Source organism: Mustela lutreola, chromosome 7 (assembly GCF_030435805.1).
Source record: "Mustela lutreola isolate mMusLut2 chromosome 7, mMusLut2.pri, whole genome shotgun sequence".
Classification (NCBI taxonomy): domain Eukaryota; kingdom Metazoa; phylum Chordata; class Mammalia; order Carnivora; family Mustelidae; genus Mustela; species Mustela lutreola.
This window is the reverse complement of record NC_081296.1, coordinates 34,959,690-34,986,450: the sequence shown is the minus strand read 5'-3', so window position 1 is coordinate 34,986,450 and position 26,761 is coordinate 34,959,690. Positions and strand designations below refer to the sequence as shown.

The 26,761-nt window shown below is 35.7% G+C and overlaps 1 protein-coding gene across 4 annotated transcripts in view; it reads left to right on the top strand.

Moving 5' to 3' along the window:
• The window catches only part of SCAPER (S-phase cyclin A associated protein in the ER), a 521,195-nt gene that overhangs the window by 251,929 nt on the left and 242,505 nt on the right, over nucleotides 1-26,761 (top strand). For all 4 annotated transcript variants that reach the window (XM_059180289.1, XM_059180288.1, XM_059180286.1 and 1 more), the window contains 2 exons: nucleotides 16,504-16,569; nucleotides 25,424-25,550. In XM_059180289.1, coding sequence (XP_059036272.1) covers nucleotides 16,504-16,569; nucleotides 25,424-25,550 — 193 coding nt within the window. The remainder of the gene's footprint in view (nucleotides 1-16,503; nucleotides 16,570-25,423; nucleotides 25,551-26,761) is intronic.

The window sequence follows — 26,761 nt, the reverse complement described above, 5'->3', positions numbered from 1 at the left end:
CACTGCCTTGGCTTTGGGTAAACCTGGTGATTCACAGACCTGGGGATAAAAATATATGTTTATAAAAAATATATGTTTATAAAAAATAAAAAATTTAAAAAAAATAAAAAAAATTAAATAAATAAATAAATAAATAAATAAATAAAAAGAGCTCATCCAAATCAATAAGAAAATGAAATACTCTAATAAAAGCAATTCATAACAAAACTAAAAAAAAAAAAAAAAAAAAAAAAAAAAATCCTGCGTCCCCCGGGACCGCGACTTGGAACCTGCTCTGCCAGCCGCCAAGGGGGAACTTACTTAGGCTCTGCAGCCAGACTGAGGCTTCTCTCTGAGAGTGAGATCAGGGTGCGGTTTGCTTTCCTCTAAAACTACAAAAACCATCAAAAGCGGTCAAACTGAGAAAAAAAAAAAAAAGTGAACAAACATAAAAACTGCCAGAGAACAAAAGCTTGGGAAAAAAAAAAAAAAGTTTCCTCAGAGCCCACCCCCTTGAGAGGGGTGGGAGGACTTAAGTCAGGGAACATCATTGACTGAAAATCCAGGTGGCAGGCTCCTCCCCCAGAAAACAAACCAAGAAAGAAAAAAAAAAAAGAGGAAAAAAAAAGGAATACAAGAGAACAACCACTACTTCATAGGAAAACTGTTATTTTTCATTCATTCCCACTACTCTGGTTCATTTTTTTTTTTTATAAATATAGGTAATTTTTTTAACCTAAAAACCATCACAGCGAGCTATCCAGTACATCAAATTCCATAATAACCTTCTAACCTGAACTTTTTGATACATACACCTATGTTTTTCTTTTGCATTTCTATTTTTTGAATTCCTTCTTTTTTAAAAAATTTTAGTTTAGTCTGGTTTATTCCTTTTTATTGTTATCTTCTAATATTCATATAGAATTAAACTTCAAAGTAATCCCCTTTCCCCAATCAGTACTACCCCTATAGGTAAACTAATTTTTAATTCCCCTTTATCTTAGGAAAGTTGAGTCCTTTAACAAAGATATCAAGATACATCCAGGAAGAATCAAAACAAACTTCCTCGCACACACTAAGAATTTATAACCACTCTCCCATCTTTTTCTTCCACAAGTGTTTCTGTGTTTTTGTGTTTGTCCTGATAGTATATAAATCTTACACTTGGGGTTCTTTTTGACGAGGTTCTTCCTTTATTTGCATATATATATATATTTTCTCTTGTCATATACTTTTATCAGTCTTTTTGTTTTTCTGTTTTTGTTTGTCTACTTCATAAATCTTACCTTGGGGCCCATTTGGGCTGAACCTTCTCTTTCATCTTCCCTTTCTTTCCTGTCTCTCTCTATCTCTTTTTTTTCTTTTTCCTTTTCTTTTTCCTCTCATTTGGGTGGGGAATCCTGATTGCTCAGAAGTGTTCCAGGGTGCACCTTCACTGCACCACGGTTAATACATCCAGCTACATCTGTTCAGTCATCTCCCACCAGAATGACTAGGAGGAGGAATGCCCAACAGAAGAAAAATACAGAGGATGGACCTTCTGCAACAGAGCTAACTGCTATCACCATAGACAATATGTCAGAAAGAGAATTCAGGCTAACAATTATCCAGGCAATAGCTAGGTTGGAGAAAGCCATGGATGACCAAACAGAATTGATTAGGGCCGAGCTGAAAGCGACCAGACAGGATGTTCACAATGTTAGGGCGGAGCTTAAAGCTACCAGGGAGGAGGTTCACAATGCTCTCAATGAGTTCCAATCTAATCTAATCTCTCTCAAAGCTAGGGTAGCTGAGACATAAAATAGAATTAGTGATCTGGAAGACAAACAGATAGAGAGAAAGGATCAGGGGGAAGCCTATAACAAACATCTTAGAAACCATGAAAACAGGGGCGCCTGGGTGGCTCAGTGGGTTAAGCCGCTGCCTTCGGCTCGGGTCATGATCTCAGGGTCCTGGGATCAAGTCCCGCATCGGGCTCTCTGCTCAGCAGGGAGCCTGCTTCCCTCTCTCTCTCTCTGCCTGCCTCTCCGACTACTTGTGATTTCTCTCTGTCAAATAAATAAATAAAATCTTTAAAAAAAAAAAAAAAGAAACCACGAAAACAGAATCGGAAATAAATGATGCTATGAAACGTTCCAATGTCAGAATTATTGGAATCCCTGAAGAGAAAGAAAGAAGTCTAGAAGATATAGTGGAACAAGTCCTTCATGAAAATTTTCCCAATCTTGCAAATGGAACCAGCGTTCATGTGCTAGAGGCTGAACGGTCTCCACCCAAGATTATACATTCCAAAAAAAATCACGACACCTGATAGTCAAATTGAGGAATTATAATTGTAGGTATACTCTCTTGAAAGCTGCCAGGGCAAAGAGGCTCCTTACTTACAGAGGGAAGCCCATCAGAATAACGTCAGTCTTGTCCACAGAGACCTGGCAAGCCAGAAGAGGCTGGTTAGATATATTCAGGGCACTAAATGAGAAGAACATGCAGCCAAGAATACTTTATCCAGCAAGACTGACATTCAAAATGGATGGAGAGATAAAGAGTTTCCAAGACTAGCAAGGATTAAAAGACTGTGCAACCGCCAAGCCGACACTGCAGGAAATATTAAGGGGGGGTTCTATAAAAGATGAAAAATCCTAAGAATAGCATTGAACAGAAATATAGAGACAATCTACAGAAAGAAAGACTTCAAAGGTAACTCGATGTCAATAAAAACGTATCTATCAATAATCACTCTCAATTTGAATGGCCTAAATGCGCCCATAAAACGGCACAGGGTTGCAGATTGGATAAAATGACAGGACCCATCCATATGTTGTCTACAAGAGACCCATTTTGAACCTAAAGATAAACCCAGACTAAAAGTGAAGGGATGGAGAAGCATTTTTCATGCCAATGGACCTCAAAAGAAGGCTGGGGTAGCGATTCTCATATCAGATGGATTAGATTTTAAACTAAAGACTATAGTCAGAGATACAGAAGGACACTACATAATCCTTAAAGAGACTATCCACCAAGATGATCTAACAATTGTAAATATCTATGCCCCCAATATGGGAGCAGCCAATTACATAAGAAAACTGTTAATCAAGATAAAGAGTCATATTGATATGAATACACTAATTGTAGGAGATCTTAACACGCCTCTTTCAGAAATAGATCATTGAAGCAGAGAATCAATAAAGAAACAAGAGCATTGAATGACACATTGGACCAGATGGGCCTCTTAGATATATACGGAACATTCCACCCTAAAGCAACAGAATACTCATTCTTCTCAAGTGCACACGGAACCTTCTCAAGAATAGACCACATACTGGGTCACAAATCAGGACTCAACAGATACCAAAAGACTGAGATTATTACCTGCATACTCTCAGATCACAATGCTGGAACTGGAGCTTAATCACAAGGAAAAGTTCAGAAGGAATTCAAACACCTGGAAGCTAAAGACCACCTTGCTTAAGAATGCTTGGATCAACCAGGAGATCAAAGAAGAACTGAAACAATTCATGGAAACCAATGAGAAAGAAGACACTTCGGTCCAAAACCTATGGGATACAGCAAAGACGGTCCTAAGGGGGAAATACATAGCCATCCAAGCGTCCCTCAAAAAAATTGAAAAATCCAGAACACAGCAGCTTTCTCTACACCTTAAAGAACTGGAGAATCAACAAAAAGTCAAACCAACTCCACACATAAGAAGGGGAATCATCAAGATTAGAGCTGAGATCAATGAGGTAGAAACCAGAGATACAGTAGAACATATCAATGAAACTAGAAGTTGGTTTTTTGAAAGAATCAATAAGATCGATAAGCCACTGGCCACACTAATCCAAAAGAAAAGAGAAAAAGCCCAAATTCATAAAATTATGAATGAAAAGGGTGAGATCACAACTAACACGAAGGAAGTAGAGACAATCATCAGAAGTTATTATCAACAGTTATATGCCAATAAGCTTAGCAACCTTTATGAAATGGATGCATTCCTGGAAAACTATAAACTCCCAAAATTGAACCAGGAAGAAATCGACAACCTGAATAGACCGATATCTAGTAACGAGATTGAAGCAGTGATCAAAAACCTCCCAAAAAACAAGAGCCCAGGACCTGACGGATTCCCTGGGGAATTCTACCAAACTTTCAAAGAAGAAATAACACCTGTTCTTCTGAAGCTGTTTCAAAAAAATTGAAGCAGAAGGAAAACTTCCAGACTCTTTCTATGAAGCCAGCATTACCCTGATCCCCAAACAAGGCAAAGACCCTACCAAAAAGGAGAATTTCAGACCAATATCACTGATGAATATGGATGCTAAGATTCTCAACAAGATCCTAGCTAACAGGATCCAACAGCACATTAAAAAGATTATCCACCACGACCAGGTGGGATTCATCCTTGCGCTACAAGGATGGTCCAACATTCACAAATCAATCAATGTGATAGAACAAATTAATATGAGAAGAGAGAAGAACCACATGGTCCTCTCAATTGATGCAGAAAAAGCATTTGACAAAATCCAGCATCCATTTATGATTAAAACCCTTCAAAGTATAGGGATAGAGGAAACATTCCTGAACTTCATCAAATCTGTCTATGAAAGACCCACAGCAAATATCATCCTCAATGGGAAAAAGCTTGCAGCCTTCCCGTTGAGATCAGGAACAAGACAAGGATGCCCACTTTCACCACTCTTGTTCAACATAGTATTAGAAGTCCTAGCAACAGCAATCAGACAACAAAGAGAATTAAAAGGTATCCAAATTGGCAATGAAGAAGTCAAAGTCTCTCTCTTCGCAGATGACATGATTCTTTATATGGAAAACCCAAAAGACTCCACCCCCAAACTACTCATACAGCAATTCAGCAACGTGGCAGGATACAAAGTCAATGTGCAGAAATCAGTGGCTTTCTTATACACTAACAATGAAAATACAGAAAGGGAAATTATAGAATCGATTCCATTTACTATAGCACCAAGACCCATAAGATACCTGGAAATAAACCTAACCAAAGAGGTAAAGGATCTATACTTGAAGAACTGCAGAACACTCATGAAGGAAATTGAAGAAGACACAAAAAGATGGAAGACCATTCAATGCTCTTGGATCGGAAGAATAAACATTGTTCAAATGTCTATACTGCCTAGAGCAATCTATACTTTTAATGCCATTCTGATCAAAATTCCATCAGTATTCTTCAAAGAGCTGGAGCAAATAATCCAGAAATTTGTATGGAATCAGAAGAGGCCCCGAATCGCTAAGGAAACGTTGAAAAACAAAAATAAAACTGGGGACATCACGTTACCTGATTTCAAGCTTTATTAGAAAGCTGTGGTCACCAAGATAGCATGGTACTGGCATAAAAACAGACACATAGACCAGTGGAACAGAGTAGAGAGCCCAGATATGGACCCTCAACTCTATGGTCAAATAATCTTTGACAAAACAGGAATAAATATGCAGTGGAAATAGTCTCTTCAATAAATAGTGCTGGGAAAACTGGACAACTATATGTAGAAGAATGAAACTCGACCATTCTCTTACACCGTACACAAAGATAAACTCAAAATTGATAAAAGACCTCAACGTGAGACAGGATTCCATCAGATTCCTAGAGGAGAACATAGGCAGTAATCTCTTCGATATCAGCCACAGCAACTTCTTTGAAGATAAGTCTCCAAAGGCAAAGGAAACAAAAGGGAAGATGAACTTTTGGGACTTCATCAAAATCAAAAGCTTCTGCACAGCAAAGGAAACAGTCAAAAAAACCAAAGAGGCAATCCATGGAATGGGAGAAGATATTTGCAAATGACAGTACAGACAAAAGGTTGATATCCAGGATCTAAAAGAACTCCTCAAACTCAACACATACAAAACAGGCAATCATATCAAAAAATGGGCAGAAGATATGAACAGACACTTCTCCAAGGAAGACATACAAATGGCTATCAGACACATGAAAAAATGTTCATCATCACTAGCCCTCAGGGAGATCAAATTAAAACCACATTGAGAATTAAAAGGTATCCAATAAAGCTTGAAATCAGGTAACGTGATGTCCCCAGTTTTATTTTTGTTTTTCAACATTTCCTTACACCAGTTAGAATGACCAAAATTAACAAGACAGGAAACATGTGTTGGAGGGGATGTGGAGAAAGGGGAACCCTCTTACACTGTTGGTGGGAATGCAGGTTGGTGCAGCCTCTTTGGAGAACAGTGTGGAGATTCCTCAAGAAAATAAAAATAGAACTTCTCTATAACCCTGCAATTGCACTCCTGGGTATTTACCTCACAGATACAGATGTAGTGAAAAGAAGGGCCATCTGTACCCCAATGTTTATAGCAGCAATGGCCACGGTCGCCAAACTGTTCAAAGAACCAAGATGCCCTTCAACAGACGAATGCATAAGGAAGATGTGGTCCATATACACTATGGAGTATTATGCCTCCATCAGAAAGGATGAATACCCAACTTTTGTAGCAACATGGACGGGACTGCAAGAGATTATGCTGAGTGAAATAAATCAAGCAGAGCGAGTCAGTTATATGGTTTCACTTATTTGTGGAGCATAACAAATAGCATGGAGGACATGGGGAGTTAGAGAAGAGTAGAGAGTTGGGGCAAATTGGAAGGGGAGTTGAATTATGAGAGACTATGGACTCTGAAAACAAGTGGCAGGGGCTTGGGAAGTTGTGGTACCAGGTGGTGGGTACTATAGAGGGCACGGATTGCATGGAGCACTGGGTATGGAGAAAAAATAATGAATACTGTTATGCTGAAAATAAATAAATCTAATTAAAAAAAATTCATTGACCCATTGGTTACTTAAAAATGTAAGTGCTAAATTTTCAAATAATTGGGAACTTTCCAGATATCTTTTTTTCTTGATATTTCCTGTGGTGAGAGAAGATATTTGCATAATTTCAGTTCCTTTTAATTTATTGAAGCTTGTTTTATGCCCAACATCTGGTTTGTCTTGGTCAGGGTTGCACTTGCTTGTGGTAGGTGTGGTTTTTATAATGTCAGTTAGGTCTAGTTGGGTGACAGTGCTGTTAAAGTCTTCCACATTGTATCTCTAATATTGTCTGTTTCATATTGTATCAGTTACATAAAGAATATTCACCTTTCTGATTATTTCACACTTCTATCTCACGCTTCAGTATTGTCCAGTTTTGCTTCAAATTTTGAAGCTTTGTTGATAAATAGATACAAATGTAGTATTATTTTATCTCCTTGAAAAATTGATCCCATTACCATTACAAAGTGCCCTTCTTTGTTTTGGGTAATATTTCTTACAGTGAAGTCTACTTTATTTAATATTAGTATCATTTCCACTCAGTATTTTCATGGTAAATCTTTTCCCATTCTTTTAGTTTTATTCTTGTAACTTCATCTCTGTATATTTTTGTGCACCTTTATAATCATCATATGTGCGTCTTTTCTGACAGTCTGTTTGCAGTTTTTCATTAGTTTATTTTTAGTGAAATTATTGCTATAGTTATTTTAACCAACTGAGCTATCCAGGTGTCCCGCTATAGTTGTTTTAAGTATACTATTTCACTATCATTTGTTCTTCTGTTGTTCTTTCCTTTTTTTTCTTTTCTCCCTCCTTTTGGCTTATTTTTTTAGTATTCCATTTTTTTTTCCTTTATTGATTTAGTATCTCTACTGCTTTATTTTTAGTGTTTGCTTCATTTAAAATATGTAACCTTAAACTATCATGATAACTATATAATATTAAACCACTTTAATTATAAGTTAAAATCTTATAGTAGTATCTATATTCTCTTGTTTTTATGTAATTATTGCCTCATATTTTACTTCTATATGTATATTCCACATCCCACTATAATTTTTTCTTCTGATTTTTCAGGTATCTTTTACATAATTTACAAAACCATTCCCTGTGCTTTTCATTTTTACATGTAGTTCTCAGGTTCTATCTCTTACCTTTTTTCTTCACATGAATTACTTCCCTTAACAATTTTTATATTGCAGGTCTACTGGGAATAGATTTTCTTATCCTTTGTTTGCCTGAAAGTGTTTATTTGACTTTCATTTCTTTTTTTTTTTAATTTATTTATTTTCAGCATAACATTATCATTATTTTTTCACCACACTCAGTGCTCCATGCAATCCGTGCCTTCCATAATACCCACCACCTGGTACCCCGACCTCCCACCCCCCTGCCACTTCAAACCCCTCAGATTGTTTTTCAGAGTCCATAGTCTCTCATGATTCACCTCCCCTTCCAATTTACCCCAACCCCCTTCTCTCTAACTCTCCATGTCCTCCATGCTTTTGACTTTCATTTCTGATTGATGTTGAATTATGTGATAATGTTTTTTTTTTCTTTAATCACTTGATAGTTTTGTTCTATTATCTTATGCTGGGGTTGTCCCTGATTAAAAAGCAGCACACAATGCCAGGAACTAATAATTTATCATGTGTTAAATAACTTGAATTTAAATAAATTTTTTAAAAGAGGCAGCACACATTCTAATACTTTTTTACTACATACATACAATATTTCTGGTTTTCATTTGGCTGCTTAGTATATTTTTCATATGATGGTTTTAAGCTATTCCATTATAGTATACCTTGATACGGTTTTGTGTTTTTTTCTATTTTTTGTTCATTAAGTTTCTTGAATCTGTGAGTTTATGCTTTTCCTCAAATTTAGAAAAATTTTGGCCACTGTTTCTTCAAAGAAATTTTTTAAAGATTTTATTTGTTTGTTCTTCAAAACTTTTTAATTTTTTTATTTTTATTTTTTTTTTTTTTAAAGATTTTATTTATTTATTTGACAGAGAGAGATCACAAGTAGGCAGAGAGGCAGGCAGAGAGAGGAGGAAGCAGGCTCCCTGCCGAGCAGAGAGCCCGATGCGGGACTCGATCCCAGGACCCTGAGATCATGACCTGAGCCGAAGGCAGCGGCTTAACCCACTGAGCCACCCAGGCGCCCTAATTTTTTTATTTTTTATAAACAAAACTTTTTATGTGCCAGACCATTTATTTTTCTTTTCTGGGTTTTCAGTTGCACTTAAAATAGAGTATTTGATGTTGTTCTACAAGTCATTTTTCTTCCTCTGCATCAATTTGGATAGTTCTGTTGCCTTATATAATGTTTTTTTCTGCTCTTCGTCATCTGCTATTAAAATTGTCTGCTGAATTTTTCATTTCATATGTTCATTTTACATCTTTCAGAGTCCCTTTTAGTTCTTCCTTATACTTTCAGTTTACTTATTTCTAATTTCTGATTTGTTCTTTTTATATGTTTATGGTTTCATTTACTTTCTTAACACAGTTATGAATTTATTTGAAGTCCATCATACTTGTAATTTCTCCATCTGAGATGGTTTATTGATTGGGTTTTCTCCCCATTGATTTTGTTACTATTATTTTTATTTTTATCCTTTCATTGGACAATATGAACTCTATGTTATTGTATGTGTGGATTTTATTGTTTGTCTTAATAGAATGTGGAATTTTCTTCTCTCATACAGGTTACATGCCTTGATTGTAAGTTTTGTGAGGTGGGTTTTGAGTAACCTTTAATTCTAGATCAGATTGGCCCTGCTTCTAAATGTTTGGCCTTTATAAAGTCTCCACTGAATAACTGGAGTGTTCAATAAATTTTGTAATATAGCATTTGAAACTCAAACACCTCTCAGCTTTATGCAGACTCTGGTAATCGTTGAACTTACAGTTCCTTGGTAGTTGGTCATTCCTCTGCCCTGCAATGTCTTGCCATGCTCATTCACAGATTAATATGGCCAAAGACTTAAAGAGGACCTTTGGAGTTTTCTGGGCCTTTGTGGCACACATTCCTTCTTTTTCTCTATTCATAAATTCCACCTGTCTCCTTGGCTCATCCATCCTGTTTTGCTTTTTCTCTCATAGATAGCTACTTGGAAAGTGCCTTCAGGCAAAAGATGAAGGAATCATGGAACCTAGTTAATTTGTTTCCTTTTGCTCAGGGATTACTGTCCTAGGCTACTAGTTGTCTATAGATAAAAATCACTCATTCCATATGCTTTAGGAACTTGTATTGTTGTTCGTAACAGAAGGGCCAGTATGATGCTAGTTTGTCTATAGTGACTGAAATCAAAATTGTCAAACAGCATCATTGGCATTTCTGCAGCTCTTTTTGCTGTAGCACTTACCATCATCTAAAGTCCTCTTTATTTGGTTATTATTTACATATTGTTTTCCTCCCATTAGAATATAAACTTTATGAAGATTTTTTTCTCTGTTGCTGGCACCCAGTATATTTTCAACAAACACTTGTTAAAAAGAATTAGATGAGATTAGACTGTGGGACTAGTGTTCATATCATTAGGATTTTTTCGGCTTTTAAAAACTGGATAAAGGAACTATGAGTCTTGCTGGCTTTTTAAAAACTGATATGCTTGGATTTCTTTCTCTTAATTCTGTGCATATTGATTTCAGTTTTTTGTTTGTGGTTACAATTTTTTTTGTATATAGCACAAACTGTATATTGCAGCCTCTATTAAGCTGATGGGCTCTTAAGCTTGAATCCATGTTTTAGATATATGGTATCACTTTTTCCATATTTGTATTTTGTGAATCCTTTGACTGATATTTACAAATAATACTTACTTTTACTGCTTTTGTGTTTCCCACTTTTCATACTTTTACCTATGGTCTTTTCTTTCCAATTAAAGTATCCCCTTTAATATTTCTTCTGGCCTGGTTCTATGTACTCTTTTAGTTTTGTTTGTTTGTTTTTATTTAAGAAACTATCTCTCCTTCTATTCTGAATGATAGCCTTGCTGGGTAGAGTATTCTTGGCTGCAGATTTTTCCCTTTAAGCACTCAGCTGAATGTCATTAAGAGTGTTTAATGGCACTTTATTTTACCCTGATTCCACCTTCCACTCCCCAGCTCAGGTGCATCTTTGAAGATAACCACGTGCATCCCTGATACAACCTAGTTCTGGAGGGAGCAAATCTGACCTTACATTCAAAGATGTATAGTTGTTTTGACCTGTTTGTTGGTTCTCTGAAGGATGTTGCCTTTCTTTTATCTAACTCAAAATTCTCCCAGAATTTTGATGCTACCTGGGGGCAATTGTCAAAAACAATTTAAAGGCAAGTGTATTAGTCAGTATAGTCTGGAGCAAGGAAAAACAGAGCAAAAAATAGACTAATCAAAAACCTTGTAGGAGTTGGAGGATGCTGAGAATCTTGTAGGAGATGTTGGAAATGCTTTGAGTAATAAGGGCTTTGAAGAGCTCCCACATACTCTGAAAAATCTAGACAGGCATACTGAGGCCTGAATGCATGTTTGGAAAAGACCTGAGAAGTTCCTGAAGTCTTATCTCTGGCTGACCATCAGGCTTCTGTGCAGTAGGAAGTGAAGGCTAAGGAAGAGTTGTAAATGGCCAGAGTTTTGTCATTTTGCCTCAACCACACATACAGCTCATTTACAAATATTAGATTAAGACCTTTTTTTTTTTTTTTTTTTTTTGTCATTCCACGTATTTAAAGGAATCACTCTTATCACTAGTTGATCCCTAAACTAATTGAACAGAGACTTCAGTAGCCATAATGACAAAGAATACAAACTTTAGAAAATTAGTTCAGAGAGGTTACTAAACAAATATATGAAGCTACATCAAGCAGCAAAAACACACCCTGTCAAAGGAGGGAAATTTGATTTTCATCATTGCTACATTATAGTATTTAAGTTGTCTAGTTTTTGGCAAAATGTTAGAAGGTGTTCAAACAGAAAGAAAGTTAGCCTATACTCAGGGAAAAAAAAATTAATAGAAATGTCCCCGAGGAAACCCAGACATTGGCCTTACTGGACATACTTTAAATTAAAATGTTAAAATATGCCCAGAGAACTAAAGGACCCATGCAAACAATATCTAACCAACTGGGGAATAGTAATGATGATGTTATATTAAATTTATATTTATATTTTAATACATATAATTAGAAATTATAAAAAGGAGTGAATAGAAACTTTGTTGTTGCAAAATACAGTGACTGAAATGAAAAATTCACTTGGAGAATTGAGCAGCTAATTTGGGTAAGTAGAAGTAAGAATTAGTGAACTTGAAGTTAGATCAGTTAGATTATCTCCACAGAACAGAACGGGAAATGAATGAAAAAAAAAATGAACAGAGTTTGAAAGACTTATGGGAACAACATATACAGAAAGGAAGACCCAGAAGGAAAGTAGAGAGAAAAAAGGGCAGAACAAATATTTGAGGAAATTATGGGTGGAAATTTTCCAAATTTAATGCAAGATATTAATCTGCATATCCAAGAAGCTTAACAAACCCTAAGAGAAACTCAGAAATCCACACTATAACATACTATAATCAAACTGTTGTTAAGACAAGAACAAAGTAGTGGCACCTGAGTGGCTCAGTCGGTTAAGTGTCTGCCTTCAGCTCAGGTCATGATCCCAGGGTCCTGGGATCAAGTCCTATGTCAGGCACGCTGCTCAGTGGGGAGTCTGCTTCTCCATCTCCATCTGTCCCCTCCCCCTGCCTATGCTGTTACTCTCTCTCTCTCTCTCTCTCAAAAATAAAATCTTAAAAAAAAGAAAGTAAAAGAGAAGCAGTTCTTCATATAGAAAACATTCTTAATATAATTAACAGCTTATTTATCATCAGAACCTATAAAGGCTAGAAGGCAGTAGGATGACATATTCAGTTTCCTGGTTACAAAAACAAAAACAAATTGTCACCAAAAATTCTGTCTGGCAAAACATCAGAAATGAAAGAGAAATTAATATATTCCATGATAAAGCCCGAGATAATTTGTTGTTATGACACCTTCACTTTAAGAAACTCTGAAGTAGAAGAATAAATGAAACAAGATGGGATTGGGAGGGAGACAAACCATAAGTGACTCTTAATCTCACAAAAGAAACTGAGGGTTGCTGGGGGGAGGGGGTTTGGGAGAAGGGGGTGGGATTATGGACATTGGGGAGGGTATGTGATTTGGTGTGTGCTGTGAAGTGTGTAAACCTGGTGATTCACAGACCTGTACCCCTGGGGATAAAAATATATGTTTATAAAAAATAAAAATTAAAAAAAAAAAAAAAAGAAACTCTGAAGTATTTTTAAATATTATATATATATACATACACATACACATATACATATAGTTATGCTTGAAGAAATGAGAAGAGAATGAAAATGGTTCTCTGGAAAATATCTGACACAAAACAAAGCAGTAATAAGGAGAAATTGAAGGACAAAAGATGTATAGGAAATAGCAAAATGGCAAAAGGCAGTCCTCATCAGTTACTACATTAAATCTAAATGTAAATACATTAAATACTCTGGTTTGGCAGAGTGGATTTTTAGAAATGATTCAAATATATATATATATATATATATATATATATATATATGTGTGTATATATATATATATATATATATATATATTTTAATAATTGACACACTTCAAATAAAAGGACCCAAGTGGTTTATTGTGAAAAGGATTGCAAGATATTTTATGCAGAGTACCTCTACAAAATAATATAGCTGAAGTAACTATGTTGTCATACAACATAGACTTTAAGACAAAAATTGTGCAATAGAAAAGAAGGACATTATATAATCATGAAAGGGTGAATTCTCATCAAAAAGATAATTACAAACATTTATACACCTAACAGAGCCCCAAAATATATGAAGGAAAAAGTGACAGAATTGAGGGGAGACATAGAGATAAATCAACAGTAGTAGTTGGTGACTTCAGTACCCCACTTTAAGTAGTGGGTAGGACAAGTACACTGATGATCAACAAGGAAATAAGGGCTACACATTATAAGCTCTCATTTACTCTGCTTCGTAGACTTGGATATCTTTTCATAGTGTTATGTCTTCTTCTTCCTTGTGGAGAAGAAATTCCTTGAATATTCTTACTACATTTATGCCTCATCCTTGCTATGTTTGTACCTCTTAGTTTATACAGAGCAGACACCTGGAAATAAGTGTTTGATTGCTGAAAAGTGAATCAAGACAAGAGTCAAGTTAGGAAAAAGTGATTATCCTCAGTTTGGGTAAAGTTAGAATTTTCTGGATAATTTTTTAGTTGTATGTACATGAATGAGAGAATGGATTTGATCCGTCCCACTTTAAGTTTTAGATAAATGTATTTTTTTATATAATAGATATCCTCTTAAGCCTCAATTTCTCCTTTGTAAAATGGGGATCATACCATATCGAGTTTTTAGGACTGTGTATGAGACAATGGATGTTCAGCTCCTGGAAGAATACTTGGAATATATTTAACCTTCCATAATTGTTGCTCTTTCTCCCTTTCATTCAAGTTCACAATTATTTGCTACTACAATGGTTATTTCCCCATTTTCATATGCTTTAATATTTTGGCTTATAGCGATGAGCATGTGTAGCTTACAACAATATATATATATTTTTCATTTTTTAAAGTAATTTTTAAATTTTTTATTAACATATAATGTATTATTAGCCCCAGGGGTACAGGTCTGTGGATCGCCAGGTTTACACACTTCACAACACTCACCATAACACATACCTTTCCCAATGTCCATAACCCAGCCACCCCTTTCCCTCCCCCCTCCTCCCAGCAACCCTCAGTTTGTTTTGTGAGATTAAGAGTATTTTAGTTTCATTTATTCCTTTTCTATCCCCCAAACCCCCACATTGGCTCTCAAATTCCTCATATCAGGGAGATAATATGATAATTGTCTTTCTCTGATTGACTTATTTCGCTAAGCATAATACCCTCTAGTTCCATCCACATCATCACAAATGGCAAAATTTCATTTCTTTTATCAATGAAACAAGATGGGATTGGGAGGGAGACAAACCATAAGTAACTCTCAATCTCACAAAACAAACTGAGGGTTGCTGGGGGGGCGGTTCGGAGAAGGGGGGGTGGGGTTATGGACATTGGAGAGGGTATGTGCTTTGGCGAGTACTGTGAAGTGTGTAAACCTGGTGATTCACAGACCTGTACCCCTGGGGATAAAAATATATGTTTATAAAAAACAAAAAATTTTTTTAAAAATTTCATTTCTTTTGATGGCTTCATAGTATTCCATTGTGTGTGTGTGCGCGCGCGTGCGTGTGTGTGTGTATATATATATCACATCTTCTTTATTCATTCATCTGTTGATGGACATCTAGGTTCTTTCCATAGTTTGGCTATTGTGGACATTGCTGCTATAAACATTCGGGTGCACATGCCTCTTTGGATCACTACATTTGTATCTTTAGGGTAAATACCCAGTAGTGTGATTGCTGGGTTGTAGGGTACCTCTTTTTTAACTTTTTAAGAACCCCCATGCTGTTTTCCAGAGTGGTTGCACAAGTCAGGAAATGACAGATGCTGGTAAGGAAGATGCAGAGAAAGAGGAACCTTCCTACACTGTTGGTGGGAAAACAATACATAATTTAATGTTTAACTCTAATATATTCTTTTGCTCCCATGTTTAACCTGTGTTAGTTTCCCTTTTCCTTATTAAAGCTGTTATAGGGACAACTGAGTGGCTCAGTGTGTTAAGCCTCTGCCTTCGGCTCAGGTCATGATCTCAGGGTTCTGGGATCGAGTCCTTCATTGGTCTCTCTGCTTAGCAAGGAGCCTGCTTCCCCCACTCTCTGCCTGACTCTCTGCCTACTTGTGATTTCTCTCTCTCGGTCAAATAAATAAAATATTTTTTAAAAATCTGTTACAATTTGCATCTTTCATGATTTTTTTTGAAGTATTACTTATTTTATCATTGCAGTCTAGATTGGTATACACATTGTGACTAATTCTCTCATAGGTCACTAGACTAATTTCTTTGAGACTAGGACCCTTTGGGTGAGCAGATAAAATTTAAATTAGTATTTTCCTCTTTTTCAAATTTCAAAAGGTGACATTTAAAATTAAGGCAATAATAATGGATTACTATAGTGACACCTATGTTAGATTGATTAACTATTGATGGTTCTCTGTATTGGTTCAAGTAAGCTGGAGCCTAGTTAGACAGTGGCAGAGAAATGTTATCTCAGATTTTTCCAGACTTTAGGTATTTAGCAAATATAAGTAACAAAAACAGAAGAAGACAAATCTTTGAGTGTGTAGTCATTTCCACGGCCTTTTAAATTATTTCTCATGGTAAATAACTCTTTCTTGTATTCAGTTTTGCATTGTACACCTCTTAAGGCATATGGCTATTTAGTTATTTCAGCTATCTTGTAGAAACTTCTGTGATTTCCAATTTAATTATCATGATTTTAACATTTCTGAAAAATAAGGCCCATTCTATATTAAGTCTGTAAACTGATAATTGTTTTTATGAAGCTCTTCTTTATCTTATGAGGAAATAACTTATTTTTTAGTCATTTTTGATAGCATTTATAGTATTTTAAAGACATATTCTCAGAAATCAAAGTGTTACACTAGTTTCTAATACTGGGATAGGAAAAAAAATAGGAATGTAGTTTGTTTTAAAAATTGGCAGCAAAATAACTAACAGTGATACTTTTTTTTTCTCTTCAGGGCCAAGGAATATGAGAGTTTAATGGAAACAAAAAATTCTGGATCTGACTCACCTTATAAAGCAAAGTGAGTATATTACTCTGCATTTTACTTCTATTTTATTGATGTCTGTCTTTATAGAAGTTTACTTGAACTTGTATTCCTGTGACCCTAAACTTTATATCTGAAGCCTAGAACTTCATTTTTCTAACACAATGGTGTCCAGCAGGGAACAGTTGTGGCAGGGGACATTTGGCTATGCTTGGGGATACGTGAGCACATTTTGATTACGATAGCTGGGAGAAATGGCGTTATTCCTGTCAAATGCATAGAGACCCGAGGATGCTCTTAAACACTCTTCGTTGGGCAAGACTGAAGCAAAGAATTATCTCATCCAAAATGTCAGTAGTGCCCCGGTAGAAAAGTCCTGCTCTTACAGAATAGGTTCTGGCAGCACTGCGCTGGTTCTTGCTCTGAGGAGGTCTTGTTCAGGACTGTTGCTAATGCCACTTGATAGATGAGGACTTAGACTCCACCACTGGGTGTTAGTTTCACTACACAATAGCTATACAAAACCACCATCATTTTGCTTCTCTCAAATATATTACCAGTAGAGGTGCAGTGAGGAAGGTACTCAAAAACACTGCTGATGGGACTGCAAGTTAGTGTAGTCTTATTGAAAGGTAACCTGAATCCAGAACTTAGAACATCTACTTTAGGCTGCTGAGAGAAGTAATGCAAAGTGTACCTGAACATTTATGTACAAAGATTAACTATTTATGTACAAATATTACTCCTCATAGTGAAAAATTCAAGAAAGAACTTAACTGCCATAAATTGAAGGATATCTGTAACCAGTGGTTAGTGTAGATATGCTATAGCATTTTGATGCTGCAGTTATTTACATTTAAAACAGAAATATTGTTGCCTGTGAGAAATGAGATAACCGATCAGAAAATTACTTTTATTAATTATTGTTTTAGTCATTGCCATTCTAAAAGAAAAAAAATTTGTAAAATAGTAAAGAAGTTAACAGAATTATCAAGATTATGATGATACTGCATATCTGAAAAACCCAAGAGAATAAAGTGAAAAATTAGTAGAAATTAGAGAATCAATTCAGTAAGGTGGCTGATCACCAAATTAATGTGATAATATTAATAATAGGTAGTTTTTAATGAACCTTCGCTTCATTCCAGGCTCTTTACCTGTGTTGACTCTTTTATTTCTAACAATAACTCAATAAATTTCATTAGGGACGCTAAGCCTTACAGAGGGTGAGTAACTTGCCTTGAGGTTATGCTGCATCTAGTCTACAAAAGTAGTATTTTCTTTTCTTATAATCACTTAGGAAACATAAACACCATTTACAATAGCAATAAAAAATAAACTAAAAATAAACTTAAGAAATGTGAAGTCTCCATAAAAATTAAAAACCTTAAAATCCTAACAAAGGGTATTAAAAAAGACTTAAATAATGGAAAGACAAATTATACTCTTGGATAGAAAACATGGTATAGTAACTTCTCTAAATTCTCCTACAAATGAAACATAACCTGAATAAAATAACTACCTTTTAAAAAATAGAATCATTTTAAAGAATGTATGGAAAAATAAAAGAATTTCTAGGAAAAAATGTAAAAGAAGAATGAGGTAGGTCTGTGCTAACAGATACTTAATAATATTTTGATGGTACCTATGTAGTTAAAATAATTTTGCATCAGCACATGAATAAAAATGTAAATTGATAGAAGCAGTTTTTAAAAACAATCTAGAAATAGATTCAAATATTTGAGTAAATTTAATATATGATGGTGGGATAGTGTTTACAAAGATAGCCAGAAGTTGAACTGTTCCTGGAGGCATGCCCCTATGTAATATAATATAACTTTGCCACTATTCCATCAAGAGGTGAACTCTCTTTCCTTTCCTCTTGAATTTGTCTGACCTTTTGACTTGTTCTGACTACTGTGGAAGCAATAGGTGATAACAAGACTTGGCCATAGAGGTCTTGAGCCTTCTGCTTTCAACCTCACTTTCTTGCTCTCGGCTGTGATTGCCCTGTAAGGAAGCCTGGGTCAGCCCTCTTGAAGATAAAGCATCACTTAATCATGGTGATAATCCTTTTAATATGTTGTTGGATTCATTTTGTTTGTTCTGTTGAGGATTTTTAAATTAATGTTCATATGGGATATCAAGTCTTATTAAGCCTCTGCTTATGTTATTTTGCTTATGTCACATTGGCCAAAGCAAGTCATTTCACCAAGTCCAGAGTCACTGTAGGAAACTATACAAGTCTTGGATAGCAAGACAATTCAAGGGGAGCCTTTACATAACAGTGTATTACAGAACTTTCTCTGGATTCACCTAACTGGCTACTCTTTTTCAGTATCTTGCTTGGTTCTTTTTTGTCTCCTTGACCTCCAACATCCGCATACCTTTGTCTTGAGAATTCAAATGCAGAATTATTCCCTTGGCAATTTTACTCAGTTTTGTAACGTTAAACATATAGTCACTGATGGATTTTAAATATATGACACCATACCAGTCCTCTCCTCAGAGCTCCAGACTCATATATCCAGCTTCCTGCTTAATATTTCCACATGGATAACCCACCCACAGAGGTTCAGGTAGACCCCTCCTGAAATTTCCTCCCAATCTTTACCCCTCATATTTTTTTGCTCATCTTTAGGAAATGGTAAGTCCATCCTTTGAGATTAAAAGCTTTAAAGTCAACCTCTCTTTCTTTTCATTTCATTTTTGGTCCATCAACAAATTCTGTTGGCTCCATCTTTAAAATATATTCAGAATCTGACCACTATTCATTACCTTCATAGTAACTACTGTAGTCTAACCTATGATCATCTCTCATCTGGGTTATTGTAGTAGCCTCCTAATTAGTCTTAAACTGGTTCTGCTTTTCCTTACTACAGTCTATAGGCCACTGGGCAACCAGGATGTTCCTTTAAATTAGAAACCTAGAAAAAAATGTCAGTAACTACAGAAGCATAATTTTGTAGTGTCTCCAAATCCTCACATAGAAACAAGATAAATAGTTAAAACCAAAACCCCCTGGCAGCATTTACAAAAAAAACCCACATTACCAGATAGCTCCAAGAAATCCAAAAAAAAAGCAAGCAAATCCAAACAGCTACAAGACTTGCATGGCATTTACATCAGTGTGAAAGAAAGCAAAAAGAAACAACTGAGATAACATTTGTAAAGAAAGGGAACGAACCCCCAAATAACTAATATTTTCACTGCAAAGTATAGGGAACCAATTTGACAAAAGCACGTGAATTACATTTTCATATTTCATTATGTTCAGTTAGCCACTGAACATGTTTTTGATGTAGTGTCCAGTGATTCATTAGTTACATATAAACACAGCGCACATAACAACACATGCCCTCCTTATTCCTTACACCATAAACAAATATATAAACTCAAAATGGTTGAAAGACATCAGTGTGAGACAGAAATCTATCAAAATTCTAGAGTAGAACATAGGCAGTAATCTATTTGATATCAACCACATTAACTTCTTTCAAGACACATCTCCAAAGACAAGGGAAACAAAAGCAAAAATGAACTTTTAGGATTTCGTCAAGATAAAAATGTTCTGCACAGCAAAGGAAACAGTCAACAAAACCAAGAGGCAACCCACAGAATGGGGGAAGATACTTCCAAATGACATTACAGATAAAGGGCTGGTATCCAAGATCTATAAGAACTTACCAAATCAACACACACACACAAAAAAAAGGTTTAAAAATGGGCAGAAGACATGAACAGACACTTCTCCAAAGAAGACACAAATGGCTAACAGACACATGTAAAAATGCTCCACATCACTAGCCGTCAGGGAATTACAAATGAAAACCACAGTGAGACACCACCTTACACCAGTTAGAATAGCAAAATTGACAAGACAGGAAACAACAAATGTTGTTGAAGATGTAGGGAAAGGAGAACCCTCTTCCATTGTTGGTGGGAATGCAAGCTGGTACAGCCACTCTGGAAAACAGCATAGAGGTTTCTCAGAGAGTTGAAAATAGAGCTACCCTATGACCCGGCAATTGCACTACTTGGTATTTACCCCAAAGATACAGATATAGTGAAAAGAAGGGGCACTTGCACCCCAGTGTTCATTGCAGCAACATCCATAATAGCCAAACTGTGGAAGGAGACTAGATGCCCTTCAACAGATGAATAGATAAAGAAGATATGATCCAGTTTCTGCAAAGAAGACATCCACATGGCCAACAGACACATGAAAAAGTGCTCAACATCACTCGGCCTCAGGAAAATACAAATCAAAACCACAGTGAGATACTACCTCACACCAGTCAGAATAGCTAATATTAACCTGTCAGGAAACAACAGGTGTTGGTGAGGATGCAGAGAAAGAGGATTCCTCCTACATTGTTAGTGGGAATGCAAACTAATGCAGCCACTCTGGAGGAAAGTATGGAAGTTCCTCAGATAGTTAAAAACAGTGGCTGTTGAAACCCAAGCATGGTGAGAAAGTATTACCACCCAGACTGGGGAGTCAGAGCCCAAGGGGACATAACAGCATACATATGGAAACAAAGATGGGAGGTGCCTGGGTGCCTCATTCAGTTAAACACCAGCTTTAGACTCAGGTCATAATCTTTGAGTCCTGGGATCTAGTCCCATGTCAGGCTCCCTTCTTAGTAGGAAGTCTACTTCTCCCTCTACCCTTCCCCTGCTCGCTTCCCCCCCCCCCCGCAACTAAATAAATAAAATCTTGAAAGAAAGGGAGAGAGAAAGGAAGGAAGGAAGAAAGAAAGGAAGGGGGGGTGGATGGGTGATAAATTACATGTGGGGAATTGGTCAAATACATAAGATAAAGTTAAGAATGATGAAAGGCAGATTGCTCGCTGTTGGAGAAGAGTTAAAAATATCTAGGGACAATAGAAAGACCCTGTAGCAAATTGGAATTGTAGGTATTGGTTTTAATTATATTTTCCAATATATAGAAATAGAAATATAGATGTAAATATGTAGGGATATATATGATATATATTTTAAATATTTATTTATAAAATAATATATGCATTTCCTAGCTCTTTCCACTGAGAGCGAGGGCCTGGGAATAGCAACATCCTGATAGCAGTGAGCACATCAAGTACACCCATGTAAATGAAGGCAAGGTGGTTCCTTAAAAGGGATAGATGGGTTCTTTTTCTACAAGAAGGGATGCTGGCACGTAAAAATGAAAGGTGTGCAATGTAGGAGGCAGTGTATGTACACGGATTTTTTTCATCTTATGTAGAGATTTCTTAGGCTCTTATATTTCAAAATAAAGCCTTCAACATATTACTTAAAAATAGAAGGGGAACCAATTGCCCTGAATTTAGACTATGTATCTTTCAAATCGAGAAAGTGAAAGAAAAAAATGTTAATGTGTTCATGTCTTCCTGTCCATTGTACTAAAGAGCAACATTTCCTAAAGTGGGCTCAATCTCCTTAAATTTTTCTAATCATCCCGGTGATCCTAATGAACTGACCAAAATTTGACTGTGATACAGATTAGGGCTTCTTACAGAAATTTATTTACATTTCACATTTACCAATGACACAGTTGAAGTTGGAATTGTTGTGGGAATTAATGTTTTAGTTTTGAGAAGAGAGTATTTGACCTTACAACATTCTCCACAAAGCTATTTATCTGACAGATAATATTCATGCTCTAGGCTAGGAGTTACAAAGCCTCTACTTCTTCTTTTCATGCTAGAAAATTTTTCTGCCAGAAGTAACTCAGATAACAATTTCTGTACTAAAAACTGCACCCTCTAAACAGCTTCTTTTCTTCCTCTATAGGGAAAATATACTTTTCAGGGCCTACGTCCTGACAGTCTGTAATTACTCATAGTATGAATCAAAATCTGATGGTTTTCTCCTTGAGAGGGGCTATATTATTTGTGGTACTTCTGTGGAGGCAGGGAATGAAACAGAGTTTTATCTCATGTTACCAAAGCATCCCCTTGATTTGGCATTCTCCCTTGAAGGGTAGGTTCATATGAATCCCAGATTTGATTTACCTCAGGGTGAAATATAAGCCTCTTGTATTCTGTGAATTAAAATGGTCCTTTTGCCTCCCTAAGTACCCCTGGTTTTCAGTGGAATGTGACCATTCTTGGTAAGAATACTGCTAGATTCATATGCATCCATGGCTATGGCTGGATATTTAGTTACATGGTGTGCAGGCTTTATTCAGCCAAAAGCCGAAGTGGCTACTTATCTATCACACGATAAAGTTCGCTGCCAATATTCCTCAACATGATAAGGTCAGTAACTTTAATCGGATGGGACTCCAGCCCATATTCGATTGAAAGGGAAAAGAAGTATGTTGTTCTTATTCTATTTCTGTGTTTTTTATATTCTCTTTTTCCTTTTGTTGGATTGAGACCTTCTGTCAATGAATAGTAATAATAGTTGACCATTTATTGAATGTCTACCTTACTCCTGAATGGTGTTAGGTACATTACATTAATTACTTTCAATCTTCAAAAGCTCTGAAAGGGGGGAAAATATATATATATATACACATATATATATTTACATGTAATATAAATATGTATTATTCTATGGTATTGTTTATTTGTGAATAAAATGTCCTTATTGAATTGATTAGTATGGTTTGGATACAAAAGCATGAGATTTGAGGACCAAAGGGCTAGTCCTAGTAATAACTTTTACCCCTTGTGAGACCTTGGGAAAGTCATTGAATTTGTCTGAGCCTTAGTTTCTTCATTTTTCAAATGGGAAAAATACTAATGGACATTGTTTTCATAGGATTACATAAAATCATGTAAATTAATGTATTTTTTAACCTATGAAGTTATAGATATTATTAAGATTAGAGAAGAAATTTTTTCTTAGTACACTAATCATTAAGCATCTTTTGAGTGCATTTATGTTAACGTATTAGGTGCTGTGGATAGGCAGTGAACAGGTAGACAGGAGCCCTCTTTCATGCAGTTAAGACTGTGCTTCTGCACTGTTTAGTAAAATAGCTTCTAGCTACAAGTGGGCATTTAAATTATTAAGATTAAATACAACATAAGGGGCACCTGGGCGATTCATTTGGTTAAACATCTGACTCTTGATTTAGGCCTAGATAATGATCTCAGGATTGCGAGATCAAGCCTTGCAAGGGGCTCTGTGCTGAGCATGAAGTCTGCTTAAGATTCTCTCTCTGCAAAAAAAAAAAAAAAAAAGATTCTCTCTCTGCCCTTCACCATCCCCAACCCCTGCTTGCACACTCTCTCATAAATATAAATAAATAAATAAATAAATAAATAAGACTTAAAATTTAGCTCCTTAGTGATACTAACTATACTTCAGGTGCGTAATGACCACATTTGCCTAGCAGCCACCATAGTGGGCAGTACAGATACAGAACATTCCCATCATTGCTAAAAGTTCTGTTGCAAACCTCTCCGTGGGAAAGACTTGTGATGAGTGATTTAAAGGACTAGTCAAATCAGAAAAAGCAATGTCTGAGCTGAAAAATCAGGGATAAGTAGAAATTTTCTAGATAATGTGGAGTTGAGGAAAGCGTTTCAGAAGGAATGAAAGAAGAGTGTTTGCAAAGACACTGAAGTGGAAGAATAGGGTGATTTTGATAGAAGGACTTCATGTACACAGATTCTGTGTGGCAGGATTAGGCCTACATAGGAGGAATTAGTCTTCCTTGATTGTAATAGGAGAAGCAAAGGAGGGTATGGCTGAAATGCAGATAGGTTTGTAGATTTTGTGGCAGAAAGTGAGGATTTTCCTGTTCCGGTAGTTCCACGTTTATTCTGAAGTGAAAGATCTTCTTTTGAAAGCAAGGGGGGAAAGGAAATGATGGAAGAGAATAGATAATGTATGAAGCAAGTCTTTGTGGAGAGTGGGAGAGTGAGAATGCTAAATGGATTCACTAAGATTCTGAATGTGTGGTCATACCAAGATCAGAGATGGAAAAGGCTGGCAGATGTTCATTATCCAGCCAACTAAATTAATACATCAGGACACTGAGAATGGTGCCTACAGAAAGAGTTAAATATTAGTGACTATTACCACTGCTGGGGTTTGGCTAGTAGGAGTAACAAACAGAACAGCAGAGAAGGAATGTAGCATGTTTGCCAGAAAGTGACTATAATGATGGCCTACAGAATCTATCATAGGTAAAAATGAAAGTGAGACAACAGGGGAGTGATGTAAAGGGGAGAAGTAGAGAGATCTGGGAGTGTGTCTGGTGAATATCTGTTGGTGGACTACTTAAGCAAGTTAAGTGGAAAGGAGAGGATTGCTAAGAATGAGGTATATGAAGCAGAAGAAGGAAGGGCTACAAAGAAATATTACACATACTTCACTCACTAAAGAATCCCACAGTCTAAGTAATGTGTGTTATTTCCTGGTGAAAAGCAAATAATTGCTTTGTTGCCTAAGTAAATGACATCATCAGTGGCAGGCAATCCCCAAATGGCTTGTAAACTGAAACATGGGGAGTTTGACATTTTGAGAGTTTACAATGCTTACAACATGATATCCAAGTCTACCTTGAAGATTTAAATCCAAATATGAAAACCCAGAGTTTCTTATACTCATTTTCTCTGCCTGCATAGTCTCACCTTCTCCCCATCTGCAGTTCTGTTCTAGTTTAAATGTCACACAGAAACTGATGGTAGCTGTTGTTCTAGCTAATCTACTGTCCTCTAGTTCTATTTTGTGCCATGAGGACTAGGTCGATAATCATGAATTTAAGTAATATCAGCCTGAGGAGTGGTTTGTTTGTTCCTTCTCAGAGCTGTTCTGTGAAGCAGTTTCTAATACAATAATGAAAGTAACTTTTCTTTCAAAACGTTGAGGAAAATGAAATATAGTCTAATTCATTAAAGTCATTCTTCCCTTTCATTTTATTTTGAAGGCTTCAGCGATTAGCTAAAGATCTTCTAAAACAACTACAAGTACAAGACAGTGGCTCATGGGCAAACAATAAAGTTTCTGCTTTAGATCGGACCCTAGGCGAGATCACTAGAATTTTGGAAAAAAAGGTATGTAACTAATCTTTTGCCTTGCTTGGCCTTAATATTTGTGGTTCTTTCTCACTATGACAGGGCATACATAGGACTATAAGGCTGACTCTCATTTATGCAATTTGTCTGTGTTTCCAAAACCTGGTCAACCACTGATCAATGTTTTTTTTTTTTTTCCTTTCATTAATTAAACTGATGTTGTTTTCAGTCACTTAAATTGGAATCCTCAATAGCAAAAACATGATCATTGGGTCAATCATATTTTCCCCCATACAAACAAAAACAAAATTATTTTAAATGGAATCACAGTAATGAAAGTATACAACTTTATGGCAGAAAATATAAAACTTTGAATTATAGAACTCATGAATCACAACCAGATTTCTACAAAGCACCAATTTCCTTACAGTTTCCAACAGAAAATTTGGCAGTTTTCTTTAGTGACTTAGAGACAGTGAATGTTCTTGTGATAGTTAAAAGATGTGTTTTGGTGAGTGCTGTGAAGTGTGTAAACCTGGTGATTCACAGACCTGTACCCCTGGGGATAAAAATATATGTTTATAAAAAATAAAAAATTATATTAAAAAAAAGATTCTTAATGATTTCTAAAGTATTTATTACTCAATATAGAAAATTTTCAATGCACAAAGAAGTCAACTCCCTATAGTACCCACTGTTGACATTTTATTATATTTTCTTCTTACTTTTTATTGTACATTTCTCACATAATTTTTTTTCATATTATTTATTTTTTTTTAATTTTTTATTTATATCACTTAGTTGGTTTCTAATTTTTCCATTTGATGTAATGGCCATCTTTGTTTATTACCTGCAATTTTTGTTTGTTTATTTTTTTGTTTTCTGGGTTTAAATTTATAATATTTGAGATACACAAAAGAATGTAGTGATAAAAATAACCTAAATATAATGAACAGCTGTGAATTCACCACCCAACTTAAAAACTATACTGTTCCCAGTACACCTGTGGTTCCTGGTGTGATTCTTCCACCCCCATTCCCATCGCTGCTCCCTTTGAAGGAAAGGGATATCTTTTCTTTGTTTTTTAATAAGCTTTTTCTTTATCACCTTTATAAATGTATTACATAATATATTATTTAGTTTTGCTTATATTTGACCTTTATAAAATATCATACTATAGACTTCTATGATTTTTTCAATCAAAATTATGATTCTAAGTTTTATTTAGGCTTATAAATATAGCTGTTTTT